The sequence below is a fragment of the Oncorhynchus gorbuscha genome, linkage group LG19 (genome assembly GCF_021184085.1).
Source record: "Oncorhynchus gorbuscha isolate QuinsamMale2020 ecotype Even-year linkage group LG19, OgorEven_v1.0, whole genome shotgun sequence".
In the NCBI taxonomy this organism is placed as follows: Eukaryota; Metazoa; Chordata; class Actinopteri; order Salmoniformes; family Salmonidae; genus Oncorhynchus; species Oncorhynchus gorbuscha.
The window spans coordinates 45,257,185-45,283,633 of NC_060191.1; the positions used below are offsets into that span (position 1 = coordinate 45,257,185).

The following is a 26,449-nucleotide window of genomic DNA, read 5'->3' on the forward strand; positions in this document are numbered from 1 at the left end:
TTCACCCTCCCTCTCCAGCCTTCACCCTCCCTCTCCAGCCTTCACCCTCCCTCTCCAGCCTTCACCCTCCCTCTCCAGCCTTCACCCTCCACCCTCCATCCTTCACCCTCCATCCTTCACCCTCCATCCTTCACCCTCCATCCTCCATCCTTCACCCTCCATCCTTCACCCTCCATCCTTCACCCTCCATCCTTCACCCTCCATCCTTCACCCTCCCTCTCCATCCTTCACCCTCCCTCTCCCTCTTCACCCTCCCTCTCCCTCTTCACCCTCCCTCTCCCTCTTCACCCTCCCTCTCCCTCTCCTCCCGTGGATGGTGTAAGCCTGCTAAGAGCAGCTTGAAAACCTCGCTGACAGCTCTGCCGCTGGCTAAGCTCATTATACAGGCAACGCACAGCCTCCTATAGCCACCGGCCTTCCCTGTAGGAGAGATGTAGAGAAGAGAGGAAGAGCAAAGCCAACAGTGGGATGGAGAGACAGTCAGAAAGATGTTCCATGTAGGACAGAAGTAGAGAAGAGAGGAAGAGCAAAGCCAACAGTGAGATGGAGAGACAGTCAGAAAGATGTTCCCTGTAGGAGAGAAGTAGAGAAGAGAGGAAGAGCAAAGCCAACAGTGAGATGGAGAGACAGTCAGAAAGATGTTCCATGTAGGACAGAAGTAGAGAAGAGAGGAAGAGCAAAGCCAACAGTGAGATGGAGAGACAGTCAGAAAGATGTTCCCTGTAGGAGAGAAGTAGAGAAGAGAGGAAGAGCAAAGCCAACAGTGAGATGGAGAGACAGTCAGAAAGATGTTCCATGTAGGACAGAAGTAGAGAAGAGAGGAAGAGCAAAGCCAACAGTGAGATGGAGAGACAGTCAGAAAGATGTTCCATGTAGGACAGAAGTAGAGAAGAGAGGAAGAGCAAAGCCAACAGTGAGATGGAGAGACAGTCAGAAAGATGTTCCCTGTAGGAGAGAAGTAGAGAAGAGAGGAAGAGCAAAGCCAACAGTGAGATGGAGAGACAGTCAGAAAGATGAAGACAGACCAGTGGAGGCTGGAATGGAATAAATGGAACAGAAACAAACATGTGGCTTCCTTATGTTTGATACCTTTTCAATGAAAAAGTAAAAGGTTATCAACATATTTCCAATCTCTGAACTGGGATTAGTGTAGTTCTAAACCGCCCTGCAGTCTCCTCTCCTCCCTTCAGTCATCGATTTAGAGAGACAGTCACAAGTCAGGAGGAAGAAAGCAGAATTTCCCTGCAGCTTCAGCGGTTACCATTAGCCAGTCACCATACGCCGCCCCTTACTTCACTAATCAATTTAGCAGCTCAGCCCTGAGCCACCAGCCCATCACTCATAAGCCATCACCCTCAGCTCTTACAATCCACCGAGCTCTCATTTCTCCGCATAGAAAATATCCAGGGAAATTCCAAGAAAAAAAAGGACATTCGGTTGTAATATAAGGATTTCCTCTCTGGCAGACGATCATGTAAGGTGACCTACAGAGAGTAAAATAATCAGTCAGTCAAGCTGAACAGTAATGCTTGCTTGCCTATGGAAGTCTCAGTGGGCATGGATTCAGAAGCATGTCTGAGGATCCAAGTCAATTTAGCTAAGCCATAACTTAATCATGGTTATTCTCTAAACTTCCAGCCTGGTCTAACAGAGGGAGTTTTTAGCTCAGGCCTCAATGCACTGGGGGGTCACATACACACACACACACACACACACACACACACACACACACACACACACACACACACACACACACACACACACACACACACACACACACACACACACACACACACACACACACACACACACACACACACACACACACACACACACACACACACCATCTGAACACATTTAGAAGAATACAAAAAAAGAGAATGAAAAATCTCAGAGAGACGTAATCAGAAGTACATAGCAGAGTTCCAACAGGTCTACCAGTATGGGGCGCAGGCACCTTTAACCCTAAAATGAATACAACTGCTCCTCCCACTAGGAGGAATTCACACACTCATGACAGATAAGAACATTGAGTATTCATATCCTTGAGAAGCCCAGTCTCTGCACTAAGGAGAGGAGAGTTCAGGTCTATGTTGTAGTAGATAGAAACCATCTGCTCACATCAGCCACTCATATGTGCTGCATTCCTCCTGTCTGACCAGCCAACACACATGCCCTGCAGACAGTCTTGTGTTATAGATTTACCCCTCCTACACACACCCATACATGCACCATAGTGTGCAGAGTGAACCACACACACCATAGAGCACAGAGTAAAATATACACACACCCACACACACACACACAGAGTACAGAGTGAACTACACACACTGCACACAAAAAGAATGCACCTGCCCCATCCGTGCCAACCCACTGGTCAGCAGCTCACCCAAAGAGGAGTCCGGTAGAAGTGACAGCTGGGACAGACGCATACACCAGTGAGCATCACACAAACCTACCTGTATATCCATCACAAACACACTGTGTCAACATTCCTCTGCCTGCACTCCCCACTGCCAAGACAGCACCAATCAAAAATAGAAACATCCATTTCCACTGCCTCACACCTTCTTAAGCATGTAAAAGGCAGCTGATGCCAGTCCACTCAGCAGGAGCCTCAAGTCACCATGGCCATTTAGCCCTGTTCATTCATAACCGATACACAGTGAGAAAGAACAGGTTAAACAGAGCACCTCCTCAAACCCCACAGGGAGAGGACAAATAGGTGTCCTGCCCACCATCCACAGAGGCATAAAGCAGAGAGATCTGGCAGCACAGAACATACCCCTGCCCTCTATAGAACAACATCAGAGGCCATGGAGAGGAGTGTGTGTGTGTGAGCGTGTGTGAGAGATGTAGAATATGAGGGGTCTCCTCTCCACATCTCCGTCCAAAATCAGAAACAAGGCCAACCTGTCCCTCCTCAGCCCATCCACAACATTACAGGGAGCAGACAATAGTCAGCATTACAGATTTTTAGATAGGAGGCTTTTAGCAGAAGAAGCACCTAGCTGGCAGAGGGAGTGTTGCATTATTTTACCACCGGGAGGGACACCATGCTGGGACCTTTTTGGGGGGCTCCACATACAGCACACACACAAGAAAAAGTAGGTGAACCCTTCGGAATTACCTGGATTTCTGCATAATACAGTCATACATTTTGATCTGATCTTCATCTATGTCACAACTATAGACAAACACAGTCTGCTTAATCTAATAACACAAACCATATGTTTTCATGTCTTTATTGAACACACCGTGTAAACATTCCCAGTGTAGGTTGGGGAAAGTATGTGAACCCCGAGGCTAATGACTTCTCCAAAAGCTCATTGGAGTCAGGAGTCAGCTAACATGGGAGTCCAATCAATGAGACCAGATTGGAGATGTTGTTTAGAGCTGCCCTTTAAAAAATTAAAAAATACACTCACAAAATGTGAGTTTGCTATTCACAAGAAGCATTGCCTGATGAGAACAATACCGCAAACAAAAAGAGATCTCAGAAGACCTAAGATTAAGAATTGTTGACTTGAACTGATAGTCATTCTGCAGCCTACCTGCATGCCCCACCTGTGTTGTATACTACTGCAATTTATTTTGCTGTAAATAATTGTTTATTTTACATTTCAGAAAATAAAGCAATGTTAATTCAGTTCTTAATTTGTTAAATAACTGGTAAGAATACCGTTAAAAGTACCAGATTGATAAGCAGTATCGGGAAGGATAGCAATATCGTTACAATCTTAATGATACCATCCCTATTCACACCAGACATCCCAAGAATATTGATGAACTGAAACAGTTTTGTAAAGAGGAAAGGTCCAAAATTCCTCCTGACCGTTGTGCAGGTCTGATCCGCAAATACAGAAAACGTTGAGGTTATTGCTGCCAAAGGAGGGTCAACCAGTTATTAAATCCAAGGGTTCACATACTTTTCCCACCCTGCACTGTGAATGTTTACACTGTGTTCAATGAAAATGTAGAATTGTTTATGTGTTATTAGTTTAAGCAGACTGTGTCTACAGTTGTTACTTAGATGAAGATAAGATCACATTTTATGACCAATTTATGCAGAAATCCAGGTAATTCCAAAGGGTTCACATACTTTTTCTTGCCACTGTTCTTGCTTAATAGAAAAGAATGGGAATGGGAAAAACAAATGTTACACTCAATGAGAGTTCAATACTGTACGAAACAATTGCCCATGGAAGAAATACTTAAAATGGCAAATGGGGGAATTGACATTTGGGTTCCGTATTTACAGTGTTCCACTTGTCAGGTTCCGCTTCTCAAACAGTCCGTGACAGTCTTCTGGGGCCAGTTGCAACATCCTGGCCTTAACTCTAGGCCCAATCTAGATTGAAGACTACTTTTTTTATGCCCAACTGGTGCAGAATGAGTAAAAGGTCAGAACTGTAGAAAAGCTCCCAGTCCATCTCTACAGGGTGTTTTTCCAACAAAACATCGCCTTTCCTGCTCACTGCTCTTTCCATAACATCAACGCAGGCTGAAAGAAATGTTGAGCATCTGCTTTTGCCAAAAGCAATCAAAAAAACAATATGTCCAGGAATCTGCCTCCAGAATGAAGGGTGGTTTTGAGCAGAAAAACCATGAGCGTTGCAGAGTATTGTTGGTCAGCCAGAGTGAAGGGTGTATTCCTTTTGTATATTATTCGCAACAATTCTATTATTTTATGGCTCCTGGAGGTATACATTTTATTTTGATTTTGGGGGTCTGGGGCTTGCGGGGGACAATCGGCAGAAAAGGACATCGTCTGGAGCAGGTGTGTGAAGCCCAGATTGGCGTGTTATCGTGAAACGCCACTGCCATCGCTGCTGGTCGTTCACATCATTTAACGTCCCCTGGAAATCCATTACTTTAGATTTGCACGAGGGAACACACCACACACACGGAGTAATCCTCTAGAATGCTGACACTACAATTAGTCATGCTGCTTCTTTCATCTCCAGTGTGAGTGGGCTCAAGAGAGATCCAGGAGGCTGAATATCTAAACCACACACACACACACACACACACACACACACACACACACACACACACACACACACACACACACACACACACACACACACACACACACACACACACACACACACACACACACACACACACACAAATGCATACACCACTGCAGACAACTGTCCACAATCACAAATGGACACACTCCTGGAGACCAGCCAACTGAGCCCAGCAGCCCTCCATAACAGGTGAAGAGGGTTTATTCCCATGGGGAGGGAACCATGAGCCTGATGCAGAGACACACACTGGAGCTATTTTGCACCAGGGCCACAGTATAGAGATGAAGTGAGAGAAAATGGCAGTAGTGAGATGGGAATTAGAGGAATTCAATTGAAAGCTCAATCAAATAGTGCTCCAGTAATCAGACTGCAGTTACTGAGCTGTAATCACACTGACAACCTGAGAGGATGAAAGAGAGGAGAAAAGGAAAGAGAGCGAGGGAGGAGAATGAAAGCAGGTCAACTATAAAATTCAAGGGTTCAGCAAACTGCAAGGAAAGGGCTTCCCTCTGTAAGAGTCTCTCACGCATGCCCGACTCACACATCGTCTCAGACACTCACATTCTCTTACACACATACTCTGTCCCTCCCCAGGATTAAAATGCAAACGGTGCCCTTTCCACTAACAGAGGCCTTTATTGTTAGTGCGAAAGGAAGGTGAACTCCGGTGAGGGCCAAGGTAAGAAAGGGAACGAGTACATTTTTTTTTAAAGGCCCACTTAAAAAAAGGTCAGCCTTGTGTTCTTTCCTCTCATCCCTCAACACAATACTTCTCTCCATCTTCTCCTGTTCAGAAACTGCTTACGCACACACAGCCACACCACTCTCCTCTAAACTGAACTTGAAGACGGCAGAGTTGGGGGAGTGAGGGAGAGGAAATATCAGCACAAAAGAAAAAAGATGACTTCATTTTCAGAACTGCCTTTCTCCATTGAGCCATTCAGAGAAAAGGAAAGATAACATTAGGAAAGTAAGGAGTTCTAAATGTCTCCACTTGGTATTCTATTGGGGACATACAGTAATTGTGTAGAGCAAGGAGTAGTAGGACTATTCATCACAGGCTCTTCAGCCAGACCCCCAGGTTAAAATCTAAAAGACCATCGCCCATGTAGAGAGCATCTCTCCCTACAGAATATCAACAAGGGATGAATGTTAGTCAGGTTATTTTTACAGAACAAACAGCCTGGAATGGATAGATTACTTAAACATCATTAATTGCTATCTCCAGACACATCCACATGCATACGAAATAACCAGCAATTAAGGAAAGACATGTTCATTCTTTGCAAGGTATCCTTGCAAGGTATTGCATGTCGTGTGTGTGTGTGTCTAGCTTACTATTCTTCTCCGAGAAGCGATGTATCTTTCTGTGGGTAAATCGGTTCGTTCCAGGCCAGTGTCAGAGCTAGGACAAGGTGTTCTGGCTGGTAACTCTGGCTACCAACCTGCTCACCCACCTCCCCCAATCCTACCTCAGCCTTCAACCCCTCTCCTGCCACTAGGGCTTGGCGAATCATGGAGAGAGGAGAGAGGCAGGCTATCTGGCTCAAAAGATCAACAAATCATTGACCTGTTTAGAGAGGTAGAGGGAACTAACCAATAAGCTGAGCAGAGTCCTCCTCCAGGCCTGGTCTACACTGCAGCTCTCTGCTGACGCACCGCCCCCGGCCAGGAATACATCAACAATAACATACTGTATCAGCAGAACCATTTGAAAAGCTGGTGTCTGGCAACAGTTTCACACACTTCAAGAGAGTGAAGGAATAAAAACAGACAAAATTGTCACCCAAGGCCAAAGCGAGGGGGGCAAAAAAATCCCCTCACCTACATGAGCAAATCTGAAGTGAACACCCTGTTTCTCTGCTCTCCCTCACAGAGCAGAGGATGGCTTTTATAGCCTGGTTTACCATCCTCTATAGGGAATCTAGGGAAGGACGAATGAAGGCCCAAACTCAAACATGCTACAGGAACAACCAGACAAATGGCCAGTTTTGATCAAAGGGAAGCAGTGAGCTGATGCACTAGAGCCCACATTTGAATCTACCCTGAAAATAACAGTTATCCTCCACCTCCATCGTTGTCTTTTTTTAGAATGTTATCTTTCAGCCTGGGTCAGGCCAGAATTGTCAAATTCTATATTAAACAGACTAGAGCAGGCCTGAGTAGAGCTCCTTAGAAAAACACTGGCAGCCCATAGACTGGGTCTGGGAGAGAGGCGGTGTGAGGGGGAGGAGAGAGGGGCACCTTGTCAGAAAGAATTTGCCAGTGAGTTTCTTCACGTAGCTCCATGGCATCAGTCAATACTGGGCTGTCAGGCCCGCGTGGCCACAGCTGCAGCCCACAGAGACAAGGTTGCTGTTGAGGCAGGCCTGGCCATCATGATCAATCAGTGTTGTTACCCTGCCAACGATGGAGATAAACCCCACCCCCCCCCCCAAAAAAAAAACACATTTTCTCAACCTGACCAGAAGTGATGTAACAAGACCAGTATACCACTTTTTATCTTTTGCATGGAGTATGACCATTACATTGACTGACTATCTTACTCTAACACACACACACACACACACACACACACACACACACACACACACACACACACACACACACACACACACACACACACACACACACACACACACACTTTGCCCCTCTATAGGGACATCTGGCTGATGAGAGTAGGAAGTGTATTTCTGTGAGACAAGCTGCTCGATCTGTGCCACTCAATGCTTGTCATGGAGTCAAAGACCTACAGCTGCCAGGGAATTGTCTGTGACCAGAACATGGAGAGGGTGACAGGTGCATGGGCATCAGATGACAAGTTATGGTCATGCACAGGACACCAGTGATTTACTGTATTCAGACCAGAATATGACCCATATCTGAAAGCACCTCTCACTGGGGTTGGAAATTATCAGCTCTCTTGTACAATCCGTTTAGACTTTACCTGCAGCATACTACACAATCTTGTTATGTCTATAAGTATTTTAAACGTGTAAGACCATGAATGATGGTCTCTTATGTTTGGCACAACTTCACAAGGTAAAGTGCTAAAGTGCCTTCTGCATGTCCCTGTGGAGAGGGATTCATTTGATGCATAGCACGTGCATGTGCAAGTGTTGACCGAAACCAAAACAAGAATAGCTCTCAACAAATGAAATATATTAGCCAATTTGTCTTACCTCTCCCCCATGTCCATCAAATATCCCAAATATAGAAGGGTGACTCTTGTTCACGATGTCAGTGACGACCTCGAAGCGGTCTTCCATGTGATCTCTCCGGCCTTGGATAGAGTACACCGCCACATTGTTGCTCTTGAACTCCCAGGTTTTGGAGAACTCTGCGTCCAGAACGTCGAGACCCCCGAATTTGTCATTCTGCATAATCTCCGCCACTTTCCCCTTAACCATTTTGACAGCATCCCGGCTGGACTTAACGATGGTTTTCACCTCGTCAGTGTGGAAGAAGTAACTCCACAGAGCCAGGCTTATGCATAGGAGGAACAAGGTCTCTGGTCTGAGCAGAAAATAACGCATGATCCGACCCAAAAGAGACAACAGTGTCATCGTATCCTCTATCATTTATACAAACAAGAAATCACTGCAGGTTGTTATTGTTTACCCGCAACTTTCAGTCCATTATTATCGACGCTAGAGTAAATAATCAGCGAAACCAAATTCAAACGTAGTCTACAGCACATCTGGTGTGAAAAGCTGAATTAATTCAAACCAACACTAATAGCTCAATGTAGCAATGCGGCTTGATGTATTGGAGAATCCGTAACGTTAGACACTGCGGGGTGTAAGACTCTGCCTTGGCTGGCTCACTCTAGAATAAAGCCCCATGAACCAGCGATTGTCCCTTGTCCATATGAGGCAGTGAATCACAACCGTTGCAAGGAGGAGAATGGTAGCTATATTAAACCTCAGTAGGAGAGACCCCACTTTGAAGTACCACGTTTAACGCTGACTTGAAAGCAAACTGCATGCTCCTTCAACCTTTGGCCGCGAGGTTGCGATTGAGTTGTAAATAGTGCACATAGTGAAGCCGAGGAAGTGTTCCTTTTCAGGACCGAACCAATTGGAGCACGTGAGGTGTGCACCATTCAACCTTGTTTAGGATAACATACATCATATTTCTGGAGGGGCAAACTAAATGTCATTTGCAACTTTATACTGGCTGAATAGACCATTCATAGAATTTGGGTAAATTAGTTTTTGACCTACGTATGTTATTGACGGATGCACGCACCCCCCACAGCGGATTTTTAAAATCTGAGCCCACCTGTTTATATTTGTTACGGCAAGTCCCGAGGATCAGACCAGGGGTTTGTCTACTAAGGGATAGAGCTGTGGTGAAAATGAACTTTTCGGTCGAAGCATGTTAGGAGAATTTACGCAGTAGGTTATGAGAATGAACCTAACAGGTTTTTGGGAGAATTGGGTTAAGGTCAGGAAAAGAGTTAGCGTAAGCTAAAATGCACCAACAAAAATCGACTTTAACGTCAATTGGACAAAAACTGTATCCCATCTAGACATGACCCCAGTTCGGTTATAAAACAGACAAGGCAAAGGTTTAGAAACTCTATGGATAAGGTACTTTGTAAAATTCTACTGAGTTTGTTGTTGTTTTTAATATTGGCGATGAAGAAAGATAGAGGAGGAAGGTATAGATAATGATAATTCCTTTGGTTAGATAAAACGATCTTCTTTGGGTAAATTAATTGACCTTATTTTTTAAAATACGTATTGCGTTCTTGTCCAATGTATATCAAAATTAATGAATTGGAGTATTACAACATGTATCAATCATACCCTCCATATACCGGTAGTGTAGTTTATTCTGTCTGTATTTAATTTGAATGGTTTCTGAAGCTACTGCACTCAGGCAAACGAGAGGGGACTGGGTCCTTTTCTCACCAGAAAGTGGTGTGTCGTCATCACCCTGCTCCTCCTTTCCAGATTGTGGTGGTGAAACGTGGAGGTCCGCAACGTGGCTTGGAAAAACATTCTGCAAGTACGTGTTGTTTATCAGTTGTCTCATTAAATGGCACGAAGCCCCCCCGGAAACCTTTTAACACGGTGCCTCCTATGTAATGACAAAACTGTCACGACCGTCGCAAAATAGTCAGAAGAGGAAAGCTGTTCCCTGTTAGCTAGGCTAAGGCTGGCTAGCAAGTAAAGTTACCGGCCATTTAAATCTGCCCTTTTCTATCTAACGGTTACTGTTTGGTGAAGTTAATCCAATTGTATACATAGCTAACGACAACTGGCAGCAAAAGGGGGTTTGTCAGATGAGTTGTGACATTGTGATAAATGGTTAACTACCTGAGCGATATCATAGAATTGTAGCTAAGTGTCGTGTGGGTAAACATATTTACCAGGGAAGTTAGTGCACTAGATAACGTTAGCTGGCTACCATGTATTGACCATAATCAATACACATGACCCATGTGGATGTGTTGTATGCTAATAGCATTACGTTTTTGTATATCACCTAAAAAGTAAATATTTATCTGATTCATAACATCAGTCTGATCTGTCATTTATCTAGATCTCACTACAACACCCACACCATTTATAATGGAGTACATGCAAGCTCCTGCTACAAGCAGCCAGGGGAACATGTAAGTAGAATATATGTTCAGCCTCCTAAATGCTACAAATAATTGTCCTTTACCTTCAGTGTGAAGGTGTAGATTCATAACCTTTTCAAATGTATCATCTGGTACACAGTACTAATCAAGGAATGGTTTCTCTCCTCCTTAGCCTGTGCTGCACTTGTGGCATCCCCATCCCCCCAAACCCAGCCAACATGTGTGTGTCTTGCCTCCGGACCACAGTGGACATCTCAGAGGGAATCCCCAAGCAAGTCAATCTGCACTTCTGCAAGCAGTGTGAACGGTACTGCCCAGACCACCATCACAAGCGTGTCAAATTTAGGGCCACAGCTAAGAAGTTTACATCCCGGTCTTGTGCTCTTACTGCCCAAGGTTCATTAGTCAGTAAACTGTGGGATCTGACCAAGGCTCCAACATTAGTTCAGATGGATTGATTGCGCCTCTTTCTCTTCCATGCAGGTACTTGCAGCCTCCAGCCTCCTGGGTGCAGTGTGCTCTGGAGTCCAGGGAACTGCTCGCCCTCTGCCTTAAAAAACTGAAGGGCAACATGACCAAAGTGAGTATCCCTGCCCTACTCTATTTACATTCAAACATACACTTGTTCAAAATTTTCAACAGGGCTGAAGCCATTCACCTCAGAAACTCGTGACCTCTCAATCCAGGTGCGTCTGATCGATGCTGGATTCCTGTGGACGGAACCCCACTCCAAGCGGATCAAGTTGAAGGTGACCATACAGAAAGAGGTGAGAGGAGAAATAAGAGGTGTCAGTGTGTGATATTTAATAGAATAGATTAGTGTGGATTAGGAACCTGATTAGGTGGACGTGTCCCACCACTGACTTCCATGTTGTCATTATTTAATCCAGGTGACAGTAAAGGGGTAAAGGGCTGACTTCAGAGCACAGTGATTGGGTGAAGATTAGCCAGTGGCTGTCATCTTCACTGCATGACCTTTCAGAGGAATCTGAGCTCCTCAGGGCCCAGGCCTTAGTCTGGAGTGTGGGAGGTTTTGTGACCAGTGATCTTGTATCTAGATGCCCTTTAGTCACCAGAAATAGCAGCACCAAACCCTGATGAATAAAGTCTGACACATCAGTGTTTCCCAAATTATGGTAATGATCCGCTGGTGGGTCACAGCTTTCTAGCCCAGTTCTGTATTTGTTTAAAACAAGTGTTTACCTGGTGTGTCGCATTACTCGGTCATATAAGAGAATCGTTGTTGATGGTAGTTTGGCCTGTCCTGTCCAGGTGATGAACGGAGCCATCCTGCAGCAGGTGTTTGTGGTGGAGTTTGTCATCCAGGGCCAGATGTGTGACGACTGCCACCGTGTCGAGGCCAAGGACTTCTGGAACTCTGTGGTGCAAGTCAGACAGAAGGTACCACTGATGATTAGAATTATATTATTCATGTTGCTCACCACAACAATAATTTTTAACATGTTGTGTTGGTAACCTAATATTGGACTGGTCCTTTTTAGACTTCTCACAAGAAGACCTTCTACTACCTGGAGCAGCTGATTCTCAAGCACAAACTCCATCAGAACGCACTCAACATCAAGGAGATCCATGGTGGGTTTGGGATACAATATACTGCTCTAAAGTGGGGTTTCATCCATGAAGAGACCAGACCATTGATATTGATGATTTTCTAAAAGCTTTCCTATCCTGGGCTTTAGAACGACATGGCCATGTGTTTATAATCACTGTGGTAGGATCATAGTACTGAGCATTCCATTTACCATGCCAACAATGCTCAGTCCTATTTTCAGTCACACACACTGTGTGGTGAGAGATATTTCAAAAACAGCACCCAGTGTGGTTGGACCAGATTGTAAGGGAAAAGCTGCCCTTTGAAAGTTCAATATAAATGACCTCCCTCTCTAGTCTGAGTTAAGAACCTTGAGATTTCAACATGTGGTGGCCATATTTCTCCCTGCGGTGCCCATCTGGGCTATATTACTGAGGCTGGCGTGTTAAGTGTTGGAATGGTGATGACGGCGGTTACGTGTGGTGTGTGTGCCTGTGATTGATCTATCAATTGAAGACTGATTGGTTTTGAATCTTTCTCCTCTCTCAGAGGGTATTGATTTCTACTATGCCACCAAGCAGCATGCTCAGAAGATGGTGGATTTCCTCCAGTGCACAGTCCCCTGCAGGTAGGAACAGTTCACCAGAGTCCCTCCACTACGTTTAGAGGTTGCCCTGTAGTGACAGAACTGTGTGACCTGGGGTCAGTGTCTAGGGGGTAACATCATCTTACTCTGGATGGCGCCTTCATGGTTATTGTATAATGCCCATGCAATGTTAATTTGGTGTTGAGACATGTTAATGTTGAATTGAACAGTGATGAGCTAGACCGCACTAACCACAGTAAGTGCAGTCTGTGTGGCTAGTGCTATGATTATTCAATGTCTATAGACTTATGTTTGGACACACCTACTCATTCCAGGGTTTTTCTTTATTTTTACTATTTTCTATATTGTAGAATAATAGTGAAGACATCAACTATGAAATAACACATCATGTAGTAATCAAAAAAGTAATAAACAAATCAAAATATATTTAAGATTCTTCAAAGTAGCCACTCTTTACCTTGATAACAGCTTTGCACACACTTGGCATTCTCTCAACCAGCTTCATGAGGTGTAGTCACCTGGAATGCATTTCAATTAACAGGTGTGCCTTGTTAATTTGTGACATGAAGGTCAGTCAATGCGGTAAATGTCAAGAACTTTGAAAGTTTCTTCAAGTGCAGTCGCAAAAACCATCAAGCACTGTGATGAAACTGTCTCTCATGAGGACCGCCACAGGAAAGGAAGACTCAGACTTCTGATGCAGAGGATAAGTTCATTAGTTAACTGCACCTCAGATTGCAGATCACAATAAATGCTTCACAGAGTTCAAGTAACAGACGCATCTGAACATCAACTATTCAGAGGAGACTGTGAATCAGGCCTTCATGGTCGAATTGTTGCAAAGAAACCACTGCTAAAGGACACCAATAAGAACAATAGACTTGCTTGGGCCAAGAGACACGAGCAATGGACATTAGACCGGTGGAAAGCTGTCCTTTGGTCTGGAGTCCAAATTTGAGATTTCTGATCCCAACCGCCCTGTCTTTGTGAGATGCGGAGTAGGTGAACAGATGATCTCTGCATGTGTGGTTCCCACAGTGAAGCATTGAGGAGATGGTGTGGTGACAGTGTCAGTTTATTTAGAATTCAAGGCACACTTAACCAGCATGGCTACCACAGCATTCTGCAGTGATACCCCATCCCATCTGGTTTGCGCTTAGTGGGACTATCATTTGTTTTTCAATAGGACAATGACCCAACACACCTCCAGGCTGTGTAAAGGCTATTTTACTAAGAACGCGAGTGAGTGGTGGAGTGCTGCGTCAGAGGACCTGGCCTCCACCCAATTGAGATTGTTTGGGATGAGTTGCGCTGACTGCAGAGTGAAGGAAAATCAGCCAACAAGTGCTCAGCATATGTGGGAACTCCTTCAGGACTGTTGGAAAAGCATTCCTCATGAAGCTGGTTGAGAGAATGCCGAGAGTGCCTTGATGACAACATTGCACAAATGGTGGCTACTTTTGAAGAACCTAAAATATATTTTGATTTGTTCAAAACTCTTTTGATTGCAACATGATTCCATGTGTGTTATTTCATAGTTTTGATGTCTTCACTATTATTCTACCATGTAGAAAATAGTAAAAAATAAAGAAAAACCCTTTAATGAGTAGGTGTCCAAATTGTCGCCTGGTACTGTATATAATTATTTAAAATATTTATTTTTAGCTTTGCATGGAGATGCTTGAGAATGTTGCCTATTTTCTCTCTAACATGATATATTCTTGTAGTGTATTTTATGGTTTCTTTGTCACCCTGTCTTGTTTAGGTCGAAGACCTCCCAGCGCCTCATCTCCCACGACATCCACTCAAACACATTCAACTACAAGAGCACCTACTCCATTGAGATCGTTCCTGTTTGCAAGGTATATAGCATTTTCCTCAAAAATATTGAAGCTCAAATGCTCTACATGTATCTCAAGGGGCTGAACATTTGTTGAATAGGTGAACAGAGTGCACCTAAACTCAAATGCTCAGGTCCAAACAGGCCAAGGCAGACCTATACAGATTCCCCGTTCTTATCATAACAGACACGGCTTCCCTTGGATAGAACTGTAATGTTTTAAAAGATGATTTTGAACCGTCCAATGGAAACTAAATTTGAATCAATCTGGGTGTGTAAGTCTTTGCGCAAGTTTTTAAGCAAACGTTTTTGTTGAGTGAATGTTTCTTGTCAATGCTCTTCTGTTGGATTCATGTAGTAGATTCATCTACTCATAGGTTCTAACATGTAGACTGAGTACACACGTATCGATGCTTGGCTTCTGACCATACATGTGAAGAGTGATTTTAGTTCATATCCAATTCTATCCATGTGTTTTTCTGCATTTCTATCCAATGGCTGAATAACTTAACATTTTCAAGATCAATGAAATGCATTCCTAATCAGCATCTTATTTTCTTTTGCATTGTGAGACAAATTGTAATCACGCTGATGAAACCAATTGAACATAGCCAACCCCTTGTATAACCAAACTGGCAATACAGCCTCTGTTATTCAGATTGTTCTTGAACGTGTAGCCTATTCCAGAGTTGAATGTTAATCTCTGCTGTACTACAGTTTACTGTGGGTTTCTCTGGGGAATAATCTGGTGGGAAGGTTGGCAATGGGAAGAGGTTTCAAAGTTCCCTCTGACCTGACCTCAGTCTGACCCCTGGTATGTTTCGTCTCATTGCCCAGGACAACGTGGTGTGTCTGTCGCCGCGTCTGGCTCAGAGCCTGGGGAACATGGGCCAGGTGTGTGTGTGCGCCCGAGTCACCAGCACCATCCACCTCATTGACCCCAACACCCTGCAGAGTGAGTACAGTACACACCATCCACCTCATTGACCCCAACACCCTGCAGAGTGAGTACAGTACACACCATCCACCTCATTGACCCCAACACCCTGCAGAGTGAGTACAGTACACACCATCCACCTCATTGACCCCAACACCCTGCAGAGTGAGTACAGTACACACCATCCACCTCATTGACCCCAACACCCTGCAGAGTGAGTACAGTACACACCATCCACCTCATTGACCCCAACACCCTGCAGAGTGAGTACAGTACACACCATCCACCTCATTGACCCCAACACCCTGCAGAGTGAGTACAGTACACACCATCCACCTCATTGACCCCAACACCCTGCAGAGTGAGTACAGTACACACCATCCACCTCATTGACCCCAACACCCTGCAGAGTGAGTACAGTACACACCATCCACCTCATTGACCCCAACACCCTGCAGAGTGAGTACAGTACACACCATCCACCTCATTAACCCCAACACCCTGCAGAGTGAGTACAGTACACACCATCCACCTCATTGACCCCAACACCCTGCAGAGTGAGTACAGTACACACTATCCAGTACACACCATCCACCTCATTGACCCCAACACCCTGCAGAGTGAGTACAGTACACACCATCCACCTTTACTGTCGGTCCCTAGCTGCCAGGGGACAGAGGTTGTTTCAACATGCGATTTTATGACTACTGAAAAATGTATTTTACAGATATGCTTTGCTTCTTTGATTGACGTATTGCTGATGTGTTGACAAGTCAATGTTTCAAGGCGATTGGATGAGTGTGTGCATGAGTTTGTGCTTGTGTGATAAAGCATCAACAGTTTACCATCTGTTCCAAATGTTTAGCATCAGTTTTTGATTAGACTGATGGAATGTGATTATATTCCACTTGATTTAAGTCTTTTGTACTGAACTGAACCCAGTATCGTTTATTACAGTGTGTCTGTTCACCACATGCTCATCATCCTCCCTTCACTCTCAACAGCTTCCCTCTGTGTCTAATCAGGGCATTCCACACATGACACACACACTCATTTGCTGTCACTACTGCCTGTGTGCTGTGTGTGTACATTTTTTTTTTTTTTTAAATCCCTTTGTGTTTAATTTGAATATTTCGAAAGGCAGGGCACATGTTTTTAATTAGTGTTCAAAGAAAGGATATTTTTGCTCCAGTCTCAACGCCAGCCTCTGGGCAGAACAATGATCCGTGCGAGCCAAATCACTCGACTGTAAGAGGGAGTGAAGTTCAAATAAATCCATTTATCTTGTGTGTGCACACAAGCATGTCATCAGTGAGTCTAAGAAATTTGGGGGTTTTGAGCAGTGAAAATTGAAACTCTGGACTGTCCATAGAGATAAACATCTAATTCTATTTCTCTCAGTCGCTGAGGTGGACGGGGGCACATACTGGCGCAACCCCTTCAACAGCCTTGTTAGCCCACGGCAACTGGAGGAGTTCATTGTCATGGATACTGACATCATCAGGAACCAGAAGCTGGGGGCGGGAGCAGGCATAAGGTCCAATAAGGTAGGAGTTCTGAGGGAAATGGGCGGTGATTTAGAATTGGGCTGTCCCGTCGCTACTGCGCGATGGGACAGGAACATCCCTGCCAGCCAAACCCTCCCCTAACCCAGACGACGCTGGGCCGCCCCATGGGTCTCCCGGTCGCGGCCGGCTGTGACAGAGCCTGGACTCGAACCAGGTTCTCTATTGGCACAGCTAGCACTGCCATGCAGTGCCTTAGACCATTCCGCTACTCAGGAGGCCCACCAATTGTCATACTTTAATAAAAGTATAGATACCTCAATAGAAATTTACTCAAGTGAAAGTCAGCCAGTAAAAAACTACTTGAGTAAAAGTCTAAAAGTATTTGGTTTTAAATATCCTTAATTATCAAAAGTATAAATCACTTAAAATCCCTTATATTAAGCAAAGCAGACTGCACCATTTTCTTGTTTTCAAAATGTATGGATAGCCAGGGGCACAATCCAACACATTATTTACAAAAGATGCATTTGTGTTTAGTTATTCTGCCAAATCAGAGGCAGTAGGGATGACCAGGGATGTTCTCTAGATTAGTGTGTGAATTGGACCATTTTCATGTCCTAAGCATTCAAAACGGGTAACGAGTGTTTTTGGGTGTCAGGGAAAATGTATAGAGTAAAAAGTAAAATATCTTCTTTAGGAATGTAGTGAAGTAAATGTTGTCAAAAATATAAGTAGAAAAGTACAGATACCCCAAAAAGCGACTTAATTAGTACTTTAAAGTATTTTTACTCAGGTACTTTACACCACTGTGTGTATTCATGCGTGCAACTTCCCACTTGACTGCGGGGCTTTGGTGTGTTTGTGGCTTTAATGACAGTGTTTTGAAGCAGATTGAATTATGGGGATCATTTCTCTTTTCTTGGAAGAAATGTCAATGGGTAACAATTACATTATTCCTGAAGCAGCACATAAGATTAGAGAGAAACCCTTCACATTACAATGAAGTGTTTCTGTAAAATGAAACAGGAAATGGGTTTGCTACGGTACGATAATGTCCCCTCCCCCATCTAAGGGTGTTGGACAACTAAACACCCTTCATCCGTTTAGTGTAAAGGAATAGAAGTAATGGTGGCGCTAGGGTAAGTCTTGTGTGTGTGTGTATATGTATGTATGTGTTCTGATTTGTGTGTTTCCAGCACACCCTGGCTGAGGTGTGGGTGCAGAAGACCTCAGAGATGGACACGGCTCAGCAGTACCACTGTCGCACCCACCTGGGCCACCTGCTCAACATAGGAGACCTGGTTCAGGGGTAGGTGACTGTCATGGGCTGCTATACAGCTACTAAACTCTTAAATGTTCATCTAACTTCTTGCTGTATAAGATAATCAAAACAATACCTTACTCTTTTGATTGTGAAGTTAGAGAAAATATGATTTCACTTTTGTTTCACTCTAGCTTTGACTTTGCCAATTCCAACGTTAATGATGAGTTTCTGAACAAGATGAACCCGAGTCATATTCCTGACGTGGTAAGAACCAGTACATACTACTGTGTGGACACACTCATGTATCCTTCAAAACAGGGATCTCCAACAGGTAGATTGTAGCTCGCAGCCCACATATGAGTAGCTGCCAATCAATTCTGAAAGTACATTGTTTTCCATCACAAACTGTCATAAACATAAAGCTCCCAGCTACTATTCAATCAGTCAAATTGACATTTTCCCACCCCTGGTTAGCCACTATTGGCTTAAAAAGCCAAAAGTAATATAACATCTGCATATTAATTTCCAGCAATGTTGCCCCTGTCTGTGTTTTTGTACGTGCATTTGTCTCACTCCGTATGTAGCCAGTTAGCGACGCTAAATATTATGTTTGGTTTTTTTTCAATTGGTTTGTGTGTTTGAGGTTCAACCCCACATAATGTACATTGTACACATTTTAATACAGTAGGGTGGACACACTTCCCCAACACTTTCTCTATTAAAAAGTTAACTTCAAAGTAGGCTTACCTGACAGAACTATAAATCATGATTATTTGTTTGAATTGGGTGGCCATTGTTTTTCAAACTCTGCCATGGCATGTGCTTCAGCAGTAGGCCTATCAGCAGAAACATCGCTAGACCAACACATTCCACTCTTGCCTGATGCTCAGTTAAAGGGGAATTACACACTTTTTCCAGACATCATAAATGTTGTTCTGATGTGATTTAAACATGGACATGGACTCAGAACATCAATTTTCGTTGTTTCTGGAAAACATAAAAAAATATCCAAAACCAGGAAAAATACAATTCTGGAAAATATAAAATATAATTTTATGGGGCCTGTCATGCCAAATACTGTTTATCAACCATTATTTGACCAGGTATGTTGACAGAAAACATATATCTTGTACACCAAGGACCCTGGGACGAGGTAGAGGAGAAGAAAACAATGTGCCTATCGGAAAGCAATAAATTAAATTATAGCTTGCAACGTTTATTTATATATATATAAGTAGCTCATGCTAGAAAAGGTTGGAGAACCCTGCTCAAACCAGACCTCTTTTACCATGTACTGTACTGTCTGTATAAGATCACATTGCCCCCTGGTGGACATTGTGGTATTGGTTTGATTTTGTTTGCTGCATTGAGTTGAAATGTCAATTCTTTAATGGGAAAATTGGCCACCTGACCACGTACTGTTCACTTAATTTTGAAATGAGAGTTCAACTGCATACCTGTCAGCACATGACTGCAAAGGACAGAATACATCATAACAAAACTAAATTAATGCGTGTATTGAAGCCATTTGGGCATGTTTGTTGTGGACTTGCAGGTGCTAATCAAGAAGAGCTACAACCGCAGCAAGAGGGTGAAGCGCAGGAACTGGAAGCTGAAAGAGATGGACAAAGATAGAGAGGGCATGGCGCCTGAAGATGAGAGGTAAGGAGGAGAGGAAGAGCTGATGAGAGAGGAGGAATATAGAGGGGTAGAAGCAGGAAAGGATGAGGAGAGAGAAAGTGAAGGATGGATATGCTCTATATCCAGGTGATGACTTTGTAAGTTGTGAAAGGTGTCGTGATTTATTTGTTCTCCTCTCTTCCTGTTTCAGACAATACCAGGACTTCCTAGAGGACCTGGAGGAGGACGAAGCCCTGAGAAAGAACGTCAACATCTTCCGAGGTGAGTGGGACCGCAGCTTTCTGCTTGTCTTTATAGTTCTTCTTGCAAGAATCTGGATGTTTTCCTCAATTTTCACCCATAGCTTTCTATTGATATCAGCTGATTTACGAAGGGCTATATAAATACATTTGATTTATTGATCTATTTTAGCTGTATCCTCATGATGAAGTTTGTTTTATCGCAGATGCGTCTAAGATCCCAGTGGAGAGTGATACGGATGACGAGGGCGCCCCTCGGATCTCTCTGATGGAGATGCTGGAGGACCTCAGCCTGACAGACGCCACCGGGGGAGAGGGAGCCGACATGCTGACCGAATAGACCAATCACCAGCATGCTTACATCCACATAATGACTGTTCAGACCAATCAGGGTCTTAACAACATCAACATGATGTTTGACTAGACAAATGGGCTCCCGAGTGGAGCAGCGGTCTAAGGCACTGCATCTCAGTGCAGTGTTCGAATCCAGGCTGTATCACAACTGGTCGTCCTATCGGGCGGCGCACAATTGGCCCTGCGTCATCCGGGTTTGGCCGTCATTGTAAATAAGAATTTGTTCTTAACTGACTTGCCTAGTTAAAGGTTCAATAAAAATCCTACTAATAACGAGTGATTAGTAGTCCAATAAGAATGGCAATGCCATGCGCTGTCAGCTACCATTACTTACAGTCTCCCCCCAACAGCAGCCACTCAGAATGCAGCAGAAGGGTCACTTCTGAGGATGCTGAGTTATTGAGTGGATCCTGCCCTTTGTGTGACCCTTCCCTGTCTCCATATTAGAGGCAGTGGTTTGTGGTGATGTACACCAAATAAAATATAACCTGGTTACAATATGACTTTTTCATTCAGAGATGCACAGCATCCACTAAGGAAGTGGGGAAGATGTTACTGAACTATAAGCATGGACCTCACTCAATATGGTACCTAACACTTAAAAGCAGAGACTGGCCACATGATGAAATGTAGAATGTACCAGTTGGGAATGCATGGGCACCTTCTATGAGTAGCTAGTTCTATGTGTAGATATCCCAGGGTATACGTGTATGCATTCTGGCTTGGGTATGCTTATGCTTGTAATAGGCTGCAGACTGGCATCTAGATTCTCTACCTAACAAAACCAACCCCACTCACATGCAGAGCCATTGCCTTGTGAAATTGGTTCCCCATCATCAAGCTGTAATGAGTTTGCTAAACTTCAGAAATGAATCAATTCAAACATCATTTGGGACTAGGACTGTGGGCACATGTCCCCTACTATTAGACTTACCAATGCAAGCTGCTCTATTGTTGCCGGGTAGACATTGTAATTATAGTAGCGGCTGAAAGGGAGAGGTTGGTGCAGGGGAGGTTGAGTGCTTCAGAGGAAACTTTATCTTGGGGGCTTAGATATTTTAGGGGAGAGAGAGGTGTGTTATGTGCCACCACAGTCTTGCTTGAAGAGGGAGGAGGGGGGATCTTGTTTTTTGGCAACTTAAACAGGTTGTTAGGGGTAACCAGATCCTTGGGAAAGTAACTTTAGATTCCTTCGAGTCAGAGGAGGACAATAAGGTAGAGCGAGGGGTTCTCTACCTTCCCTCCCACTCTCCCCCTGACTCCCTATTCTCACCCACCTCCCCTCCACACACCTACGGTATATGCCGTCTCTGTCGACCTGTTCTTGTCATCCACTTCCCCTCCACACCTACGGTATATGCCGTCTCTGTCGACCTGTTCTTGTCATCCACTTCCCCTCCACACCTACGGTATATGCCGTCTGTCGACCTGTTCTTGTCATCCACTTCCCCTCCACACCTACGGTATATGCCGTCTCTGTCGACCTGTTCTTGTCATCCACTTCCCCTCCACACCTACGGTATATGCCGTCTCTGTCGACCTGTTCTTGTCATCCACTTCCCCCACACCTACGGTATATGCCGTCTCTGTCGACCTGTTCTTGTCATCCACTTCCCCTCCACACCTACGGTATATGCCGTCTCTGTCGACCTGTTCTTGTCATCCACTTCCCCTCCACACCTACGGTATATGCCGTCTCTGTCGACCTGTTCTTGTCATCCACTTCCCCTCCACACCTACGGTATATGCTGTCTCTGTCGACCTGTTCTTGTCATCCACTTCCCCTCCACACCTACGGTCCGTCTCTGTCCCTGTTCTTGTCATCCACTTCCCCTCCACACCTACGGTATATGCTGTCTCTGTCGACCTGTTCTTGTCATCCACTTCCCCTCCACACCTACGGTATATGCTGTCTCTGTCGACCTGTTCTTGTCATCCACTCTGTCCCTCTTGTCATCCACTTCCCCTCCACACCTACGGTATATGCCATCTCTGTCGACCTGTTCTTGTCATCCACTTCCCCTCCACACCTACGGTATATGCTGTCTCTGTCGACCTGTTCTTGTCATCCACTTCCCCTCCACACCTACGGTATATGCCGTCTCTGTCGACCTGTTCTTGTCATCCACTTCCCCTCCACACCTCTGTCGACGTTCTTGTCATCCACTTCCCCTCCACCTACGGTATATGCTGTCTCTGTCGACCTGTTCTTGTCATCCATTCCCTCCACACCTACCACCTGGTACCACTTCCCTCCACACCTACGGTATATGCTGTCTCTGTCGACCTGTTCTTGTCATCCACTTCCCCTCCACACCTACGGTATATGCCGTCTCTGTCGACCTGTTCTTGTCATCCACTTCCCCTCCACACCTACGGTATATGCTGTCTCTGTCGACCTGTTCTTGTCATCCACTTCCCCTCCACACCTACGGTATATGCTGTCTCTGTCGACCTGTTCTTGTCATCCACTCACCTCATTTTATCATCCCCTTTTTTTCTGACTCCGTATGTCCACTTTTCACTCTCCTTCCAAGAATACTATTGAAGGATCATTGGGCTACCTGACTGTTCAATGGTTCAGGGTCCCAGACAGTGACATGCTCCTTCATGTGGTGAGTTTTGCTTCCAGACTTCCACCCGGTGCAGAGTCTGTATGCTTGTATGCTGTTCAGTCAACTGGACAGAGCGGCTCAGCCATGTCTTTACACATCAATAATGTAAGCAGTTGAGAAGTTGTAAAAACACATTTTATTCCCATAGACAGACAATGAAAGAGAGTACTGGGATATCAATGTGCTGAAAATATATCTTCATTTGATTTATAAAAAAATAAAGGCTATCAGCTAAATAGGCTATCCATTCACTCAAGATTTTGGAGCAATCTCAGTCATTTTGCCAGTGTCTGTGTGCGCATGGGCAGTGCTATTGAGGCCATCTCCATTTTGAAGTAGTCCATTTTCTTCTACTACTTCTATGAGTTTTCAAACCTACTGGAAGGGTGCATACTGCCACCTGGACAGTGTTTTTTTTAAACAGCTATAAAGCCCAGGTTGGCTATTTACTGACACCTGCAGTTATGGAATGTTTGCTCAAGTATAAACAATTACATGATCCTTCCTTAACCCAGAGGAAGTCCCTCTCAGTTGATTACTTCTCCTGTATCTCTATGAGGATGCCATTCAAAAGTTGCGCGGACACGCGCCTCAGGTGCCTTCTATCCAATAAAGCAGGACAGAGTTGTGAAGACTATTCCACTGACTAAATGACTATGGATTAGCCCTATTTGTGAATAATCGTGCCTCATTTATAGTTTGAAGACACGTGTGTCGAACGCTCTGTCCTTAAAAACCCAACTCCACGTGAACGCCGGGTGTAGACTGTATGACCTGCTACGGGTAGTCTATATTTGTGAACTGGTAGTGCAGTTCACACCACAGTAGTGGGACGCAGGCCATTCTTTCTGAACCGGGGGAGCACGGACAGCGGCATGCTATCAGACATGTAAGCTCACTGGTGTCAGTTGAGTTTACCTGACACCTGTCAACGCACACTGAGGCACTGACTCTGTGAGACAGAGGCTTTCCTATTATGCCCTTAGATACTTAATGTCAACTACCCTGTGTGGAAGTAGAGTAAATGTCTGTTCTCGTTCCTTATGATGGAGTAAATGTCTGTTCCTTTCCACCATCTGTACGGTGGTGGACATTTTGACAGCATTGACAATGAAAAGAAAGGTGCCGTATGTGCTTGTTTGAGTGGGATACTGTGTGTGTATGTGTGCATGCATGCGTGTATGCAGATTAATTTACCTTGTCTGGGGCTCTCAGGAGCTCATTTCTGCAGTGCCTCCCCACCTGAGAGACCCCAGTGGCCCCCAGGGGCCATGGGCTGTGATTGATCCTGGATCTTCTCATTAATAAACACAGACCCACGTGTTATGTGTTTTCTAACACCATGTTCCATTGTTTCCTCCCCCAATTATATGGTAGGTATGTAAGACTTGTAATTACATAATAGCAGGTGCATTGAAAGCTGAAGAAGACTAGGGTTTAAAATGAGACTACGACAAAAAAATGTAGGTTATACCACTGAACTACTTTCCCCCCCCACAAAACACCCACACACATGGTAAGTTCATCTTTCACCTACTAAGTGTTTTCCCTTTTACAATTGGTGTTTCCTCCTGGGAAAATAGGTTTAATTCTATCAGGTAGTGCAGGTGAAGCGACTAACTGTATATCTTTCCACATGATTGATGTTGTGTTGTCTGTCTTGTGTATTTGTTTGTGTGTTTATGCCCATTATGTGTCCCCTGCTGCCATTATCAATGCCACCCTCCTCTCTTCTGTCTCCTATCTTCCTATCTCTCCCCCTTTCCTCTCTCTATCTTTCTCTCTGTTCCTTTCTCTGCTCCACACCCCCCCCTCTCCCATCCTCACCCTAACCACTGGAGCAGCGTGAGGATGGATTTTAAATACCCAAAGGAGTACCTAGGCTGGCAGTACTACCAGTACCTGCTCATCACAGGCATATATGTGCTTGAGCCCTGGTAGCAGTCCATCTTCAACTCTGTCCTCTTCTCCTCCATGGCCATGGTTATCTACACCCCCTATGTCTTTGTGCCTGTCCATGTGCGTCTGGCACTCAAGTTCTTCTGCGGGGAACAGCCAGAGAGCACCGTGGCACTCATAAACTAAGCAGTGGATGGATAGATGGATGGATAGCGGGAGGGAGTGAGATTGGGAATGAGAAGGGAGGTCCCCTATCTAAGATTTTGACCTTGACCTCACTTGATTCGATGGCCGTCTTACCCCTCAGGTCTCTCTCACCGCCCTTACCCACACACAGTCACCCACGACTCTCCAGAACCACAATACTCTACTACCTACTCAGCAAAAGAAGTCTGAGTTTAGGATGTTTCCGTAAAATATTCTGAGAGTATACCTCCCTTTATACTGTACATCACTGTACACTACTGTCACACCTTTGCTGTGAAACGCCTTGTTTGTTCTTAAAATGTTTTATCATTCTATAACATGCCATGGGCCTGATTTATAAAAATGCTCTTAGATTTATACTTGACCTTAGTGATAAAATAATTTCCGACGGTGTGCTTACGTTCGATTCATAAAATATACTGAGCATAAAAAACGTGCTTACGCAGGTTCTAAGAAGCCCATTTGTAATTTACGCACCTGTGATCTATAAATCTCAAATTAATTTAAAATTGACGGCACCTGAACGTGCCTTACAATGAGGGGTTCGTCAGGAATAGCCATGGACCAAAAGAGAAAAGCTAACTTTTTGGAAGACGAGATCCCGGCGATGGTAGAGGAGATTGAAGTCAGGCAACACATATTATTCGGTAGACTAAATAGTGGGTTGACAAACAAAGCCAAACAGGTATCTTGGGAGTGTCTCGCGCTGCAGTGAACGACGTGGGGCAGCAAGACAGAACTGTGGCTGAAGTGAAAAATAAATGGTTTGACAAACTGCAAGGGATAAAATAGAATAGCCCTACATAACCAGCAGGAAGATCACTTACGTCAAGTCTAGACTTTGAGTAGAGATAAGATCATTTCCACGTCAAAGTAAGGTTTTTATAAATAATTACTTATACAGTGCCTTGCGAAAGTATTCGGCCCCCTTGAACTTTGCGAACTTTTGCCACATTTCAGGCTTCAAACATAAAGATATAAAACTGTATTTTTGTGTGAAGAATCAACAACAAGTGGGACACAATCATGAAGTGGAACGACATTTATTGGATATTTCAAACTTTTTTAACAAATCAAAAACTGAAAAATTGGGCGTGCAAAATTATTCAGCCCTCTTAAGTTAATACTTTGTAGCGCCACCCTTTTCCTGCGAT

General features: G+C 44.4%; 2 protein-coding genes and 1 pseudogene across 4 annotated transcripts in view; 2 read left to right on the forward strand and 1 right to left on the reverse strand.

Moving 5' to 3' along the window:
• The window catches only part of LOC124005420 (protein phosphatase 1L-like), a 43,105-nt gene extending 33,889 nt beyond the window's left edge, over positions 1-9,216 (reverse strand). The window contains exon 1 of the mRNA XM_046314664.1: positions 8,219-9,216. Coding sequence (XP_046170620.1) covers positions 8,219-8,617 — 399 coding nt within the window. The 5' untranslated portion in view covers positions 8,618-9,216. The remainder of the gene's footprint in view (positions 1-8,218) is intronic.
• Positions 9,217-9,379: 163 nt separating this feature from the next.
• Positions 9,380-21,072, forward strand: nmd3 (NMD3 ribosome export adaptor). 3 transcript variants are annotated; one of them, XM_046314666.1, is made up of 17 exons: positions 9,380-9,631; positions 9,911-10,052; positions 10,590-10,662; positions 10,805-10,939; positions 11,116-11,212; positions 11,319-11,399; positions 11,905-12,033; positions 12,135-12,225; positions 12,734-12,812; positions 14,557-14,653; positions 15,469-15,586; positions 16,970-17,115; positions 18,273-18,385; positions 18,532-18,604; positions 19,896-20,002; positions 20,172-20,242; positions 20,427-21,072. In XM_046314666.1, the coding sequence occupies exons 1-17, from the start codon at positions 9,623-9,625 to the stop codon at positions 20,558-20,560; spliced, it is 1,695 nt and encodes a 564-aa protein (XP_046170622.1). In that variant the 5' UTR covers positions 9,380-9,622; the 3' UTR covers positions 20,561-21,072. The 3 variants fall into 3 exon arrangements, with proteins under 3 accessions (XP_046170622.1, XP_046170623.1, XP_046170624.1); XM_046314667.1 differs by having other exon boundaries at positions 9,381-9,631; positions 9,998-10,052; XM_046314668.1 differs by having other exon boundaries at positions 9,405-9,436; positions 9,998-10,052.
• Positions 21,073-25,040: 3,968 nt separating this feature from the next.
• On the forward strand, positions 25,041-25,274 carry LOC124004898 (annotated as a pseudogene).
• Positions 25,275-26,449: the final 1,175 nt, after the last annotated feature.

Bases quoted from the DNA above. Each gene is read 5' to 3' on its own strand.
- nmd3 (XM_046314666.1), top strand. The intron at 11,213-11,318 runs GTGAGTATCCCT...CTCTCAATCCAG, and splicing joins TGAAGGGCAACATGACCAAA to GTGCGTCTGATCGATGCTGG. The intron at 20,243-20,426 runs GTGAGTGGGACC...GTTTTATCGCAG, and splicing joins GAACGTCAACATCTTCCGAG to ATGCGTCTAAGATCCCAGTG.